Raw genomic sequence first — 6063 nt, 5'->3', positions numbered from 1 at the left:
ACGTAGATGTCGTGTTAGTAACGTAACGTAGTAGAAGTATAGTAAGTAGTTGTACTAGTAGGACGTCGAGTGTTGTCAGACACACCTCTCTTTAGTTATATATATATATATATATATATATATATATAAGACCGGTGAGAAGTGACTGTAGATAAGTGCAGACAGACAGACGGACAATTGAGTCAAGCGTGGTAGTAAAGTGCGTGAATCATTGTGAATTATAGCATGTGTTTAAGTTAAAGTGACTGTGGAAATTAAGTGTATTGCAAAGTTGTATTGAGAGGGGATAAACAACTTTTATTTAAGAAAGGACTTGTGTCACTGAAGTTTCATCGTAAATAAATTATATGGAAAATTAACAAACGAACAGAGACGTAACATTACCTTCTTATCAGAACAACCCACGTACATTGATTAGAACTAAAAATACAAATCTACTAATGAGTTTGGCTATTTAAATACATCTTCATGTATGTAGTTTTAAATGTTAACAGTATTTTCAGCTATAAATCAAATGTCTGAGATTCAGTATTGTATAAGCTATGTATTCTTGGAATGCATGTATAGCTCAAATATCTTTATACTGCATTCATGTACTATTTTTGAATAAACTATTTTATACAAACATAGATACTTACATATAGCTTTTTTATCTTTTTGCAACAGGAAGACATCACATTTTTGATTGAACCAATAACACCAATTTTGAAGCCAGATTATTTTCTGACAAGCTTTGATCAAGGTAGATAACCCTTTTTTTTTAATTATATTTACCAGACATTGAACAATTAAAGTTAGTCTATGTTAGTTTTGTATTTAAGTGAAATTATATTTAACTGGGGAAAAAAAAAAGCTGAAAAATTCACATAAAGCTCTGATTTGTATACTACAAAAAATTTAGTTCAGTCTGTCTGATAGAGAAAATTATTATTATTTTTTTTTTTAAGAACAGGATAACTTTTTTTTTGTACTATTAACCCTTCAAACCCATAATTAGTTGGGCAACACATTCTCCATGCACAATACTTACTCCCCTTGAGCACTTCATGTGTCCCAATATTTTTTTTTTGCAGCATTGCAGTGTTCATATGTGTTCTTTTTATTCAGAATTAAACTACTTGTTTTGCATTGTGCTTCATGCTTTTAACTTTCAGTTTAATTTGTATTTAATAAACAAAGTTTCTTGGATCTATGAATTTGCATATCTATGTTAACATTTGTAAAGGTCTAGACACTCCTCAACAAGAGCCATCTTCTACTGTTTCAGTGACATCTGGAGGCATTATTTTGATGTAACTACACATTGCATTGGTTTCTATCTTCTTCATCTTGGATTTAAAACTTCCAATCTTGTGCTTCTTTTTCTTTCTACTGAGCCTGCCTTGTCTTTTGACAATTTGACCATCCCTTCCCACCTTTTGCTTTCTTTCTTTCCAGTGAGGATCAAGTAAACCACACCTCTGTCTTTGCTGCTTTGATATTACAAGTATGTCATTGTTTTTCATACAACAGGTCAGTAATGTGCAAAAAAACATTAAAAAGGCAGGGGCTCACTGACAAAAAAAGGGCACTTTTCAAGCAGAGAAAGGGGAAAGGGGGTGAATATGGGGATTGTGGGTTGCTTCTGGTACACATAGTGGAAAGCCATAAAGAGCAAACGGATTCTTTTGTTCCCATTCAGTTGGCCTTACAAACACTGAAACTCCAAAACTAAAGAGTGAATGCTTGTATATTAACGCATAATAGCATATCACAATTATTTTTTACTGTAAAGACCTACAAGTCCCTGTGTGCCATTTATTTTAAAGCTGAAACATATATATATATATTTAACTCGTAGCAAGCAAGGTGTGGAATCAGGTGTCTTTTAGTAGTTGTGGACAACTTTTATAACAGAAAAAGTCTACCTTCCCATTTTAGGTTACATTGCTGCATGTTCCTCTAAATATCTTTTCCCTCTCATCCTCACCTGATACTTGTGTTCATACCAATCACTTTCTGTCTCAACTTCAGTCAATCCTCAGCTGCCATGTTCTTTCAGGCCACAATATTCTTATTCTGTGGCATATAGTCCAGATACTTCATGTTTTTTTAAGCTTCATTCCCTTGAGTCTCTTCTTCCAACATAAGGATCTTCTCCTTTGCCCTTAATCAGCTTACCTTTTGTATTTTTCTTGCTAAATTTCTTTGCTATTGGCCATATTTAACTTCTTTTTTCTGAGGCTTTATATCACAACTCTGACAGCTTTACTGGGAAAAATTACACCTACCTGTTCTCCACCTTAGCCTTGATTTCTTATTTCACAGTGTTCTAGTTAACGTAGTTTCTTTGTTTCTGGACCTTGCTTGGTTAGGTTACTTTTCTTTCTGGAGTTCAAGAAACTCAATTTAGTACCTTTACTTCAAAATGAGATTTTGGGGAATTCCTTACACTTTATTGTTCTCTTGCTATTCACAGCATCTCCCCTGTAATGGCTAGTCATTGCAATTCCTGGATATGACTTTTTTTTTTTTCGGAGGGATCTCTCAGCTCTGGTCCAGTGAGAACTCTATTCTCTCACTATGCACATCTGTGGACTCTCTTTGCAGAGGACCATTGGGTCACACAGTGGTTTCTCTGTCTTTACACTCCTAGACATGCCCATAGGCAACCCTTTTAATGAGCTCTAGCCAATCAGTGGAGTATGTCCAGAAATCCATTCTTTACTTTTGTCTCTCCCTCCATCTCTTTACACTGCCCTGGTGGCTCAATCAGTCCTACATGATCCTTGATTGAACATCCCCTTTTCCCAGACTTGCATCTGGCTTTGGATGCCTATTTGTTTAGGTAGGATGTAGTTCTGGACACATGTACCATTTTTGGCATCTCTCTGCATCAATGTCTTTGAGATGTTGGTAGTTCAACAAGCATGCCATAATCCTGTTTTATTTATCTAGACATCCTGTAATTGATTGATAACTTGATTGTTGTTTCTAACATCAACTGATGGTACTTGCTTTTGGGATGCCTGAACTTGGTGGCAGTGGGATGTTTTACCTAGACTGGATCTTTCCTACAGAGTGATCATTGCATCCTCTGGTGTTTCAGTGTATTTTTGTTTCTCACTTTAGGGTAACCTCTTATCAATGCATCTAAGACTCTCCTCAACACGAAGCTTCCACTTTTTGATCAGCAGTACTGGAATCTGCAGCTCTGGCTGTTGAGGCTCTGAGCAAGGATTGGTTCAGCCTTTTTCTATATGCCTATTTTCCTCTTTGACTTCTTCTCAGTGTGCTTTTTCTCATTACTCGTACTCTTTTCTTGTTCTTTTCATTGATCCCTTCGACCTGCTTAGTCTTGTTTTCCACTTCTTTGCCTCTTGGCATTACAGGACCTTACTGCACTACCACTTGTATTAGGTGAAGAGTATTCTCTGCTTGAAGTGGCTGAGGTCTCTTACTGTTTGATTCCACTAGGTTACCCTTCCTCTTAGTGGGAAACACACTTCCCTTTTTCCATTTTTGTTACAATATACTTGGAAAGGAGCTCATCTTTTTAACTTCTTTCTTTGTACTGGTCCTTCCACCATCTTCTCAATGTGGAATTATAGCTATTTGTTCTTTGGAAAGGTAAATAAAATTTCTGTAATCAACATTTTCTTTACCTGAAAATGTATTTCAGATAGATACTTTCATCTTAACAGAACTACCCACCCTACTTCCCCACTACTGGTTTATCCTTTTTTTTTGCATTATCAAAAATGATCCTTTAGTATACACAATATGCTAAAGGTGAGTACTACACTTGTAGGTTGTGCTACCCTACTTTTGGTGGAGGGTTATAATCAAACATTGATTTGCACCTTCGGCTGGCACAGTGCACATTATTATTTCTGGCAGTGTTGTGAGGTATTAGCCACCTGTTCTGTGGAGAAGTGACTATCTATATGAAACACATTTTCAGGGAAGGAAAATGCTAACTTTCGGGATGAAAGTGAAAACATAAATACAAATGAGAATTTGACTTTAATTCTTACTGTTAATCAACTTAAACTGAAATGGAAATATTCAGCTGTTTTTGAGAATATCTTTATAGTATAGAATGTTGAATAATATTGTTAATTATAAATATTAAATTTTAGTTATAAAAGCTGAACTTTATAATATATAACAATATCCAAGCCATCATTCCCGTACAAGTTTATCAAAACAGTTTACAGTGTTATTTTATAAGTAAGTGGTAAAAATAAATGCACAAATTTCTAAACTGTAAGGCAATAGATACCTGTGGTAATTATTATTGTCTGTTAATGATTACATAAAGATGACAACTAATTTAATTTTGCAATGATGTATTGGAATTATCACTAATCTGATCATCTTTATAATACATGAAACATTATTTAACAGCAAGAAAACTTGAAATTGTTTTTCAGCTGTGAGCTATATCAATGAGATTAACAGTCCTCTTCTGAAACTTGATCTAGTAAGTATGAATATCAACTAGATTTATAATTATTTGTGAATTTAAAATGAATATAATGAATTTGTTACGACAAAGTATGCGTAATTACCATGAAAATATCTACAATAATTGTTTAGCTTAATATGAACATGTTTCATGATTAACATGAATAAATTATTTTTAAGTTCTGCATATTTCATATTACTTAAATGATGTGCTTTTCAAATCAAACAAGTAATTATTTTTTAAATTATGAAAGAAAACACTAGCTATTTTATTCTTGCACATTTTTTTATGTTTTTGAGCAGTACAGCATAAAGAATGTGACAATTCACAAGTAGTTTGTACATATGTGTAACTGCCAAAAATTTGCTTGTTTTTAAGGATATTTTCCACTTGCAAATGATTACTGGTAACATAACCAACAACACCAAAGAGCTTTTGCAGTATGTAGGTGAGTCATAATTTAATTATGTACATAGGTATTTTTTGTTTTTCCTTTTCTTCTTAAATAGCGTTTTGTTTTTGTAGGTTAAAAAAAAATTAACTTTTCTTTATTAGTTTTGCTGTTACTTTAGGAAAAGGAAAAGTATCTGTAAATGTTGAGTTTTTCTTGTAGTAAGTGGATAAGGATGCCCTAAGTTGAAATGAGTTTAGTCCTGTAGTTGTAAAAATTTGAAAATGTTGTTTAAGTAGAATTGTTAAAGTATTATTTACTTTACAGCAGCCCAAGAGTCTGCAGGCTCACAATGCTAAAAAATTTGGAGTTTCAATACCTGTGTTGGGCAGAGCACAGGTTGCTTTGTGCTTAATCAACCAACCAAATCTACAGTTTAACATAATCATTTAATTATAATACGTATTAAATTGTGGGGTACTAGTAAAAATGTTTTCTGAATAAATTTAAATTTGCTTGCTGCAAACATAATTAATACAACAGACAGTAGTTTTAAAGTTAAAAAAAAATTTACTCATTAATAAAGTACATTTATGATGCTTAGCCATGTAATTAACAGAAAAATAATATAAATTACTTTAAATTAATCTGTTGAAATATTAAACGAAATAAGTGTATCTATAGGGCATGTCCAAGTTTCCCAGGTACCAAATCGAGATGAACCATCTGCATCTGGAGAGATAAATTATCAGTATGTCTTTAATTTGCTGGAAAAATTAGGATATGATGGGTGGATAGGGTTAGAATACACACCAAAAGGTGAGTTATTACATTTTTTTAAAGGTTTTAGAACTTTATTAGTCAATTTAGAAACGATTGAGGAGACGTATAGAAAAAGATAAAATAGCTAACACAAATGAAAATTATTTATGCAACTTTCTTCAATTTCAAAAAATAAAAATTGCAATTTACTTTTTAGATAAAAGTTGATTGCAACAGATTTCAATATTTTGCTCTCCATTGGCTGCAAAAATAAAAACCAAATACCTTTATTGAAAAGTGAACAATGTATGATCCATTTACATCAGACGTTTGTAATACATACTGTTCAATCAGTTAGCATTTATATTGTTACGCCTCCAGTCGTTACTTAATTTTCCATAAATTTGTTCCAACGAAACTTTAGCGACACAAGTCCTTTCTTAAATAAAACTGGTTTATT

General features: G+C 32.9%; 1 protein-coding gene across 1 annotated transcript in view; it reads left to right on the top strand.

Annotated features, from left to right (window-relative positions):
* Nucleotides 1-6063, top strand: part of LOC106476683 (putative hydroxypyruvate isomerase) — a 12530-nt gene that overhangs the window by 4265 nt on the left and 2202 nt on the right. The window contains exons 3-6 of the mRNA XM_013937317.2: nucleotides 667-742; nucleotides 4416-4465; nucleotides 4829-4898; nucleotides 5526-5660. Coding sequence (XP_013792771.1) covers nucleotides 667-742; nucleotides 4416-4465; nucleotides 4829-4898; nucleotides 5526-5660 — 331 coding nt within the window. The remainder of the gene's footprint in view (nucleotides 1-666; nucleotides 743-4415; nucleotides 4466-4828; nucleotides 4899-5525; nucleotides 5661-6063) is intronic.

Source organism: Limulus polyphemus, unplaced genomic scaffold, assembly GCF_000517525.1.
Source record: "Limulus polyphemus unplaced genomic scaffold, Limulus_polyphemus-2.1.2 Scaffold11218, whole genome shotgun sequence".
Taxonomy (NCBI): Eukaryota; Metazoa; Arthropoda; class Merostomata; order Xiphosura; family Limulidae; genus Limulus; species Limulus polyphemus.
The sequence above is the reverse complement of the archived record's forward strand: the minus strand, read 5'-3'. Positions and strand labels throughout refer to the sequence as shown.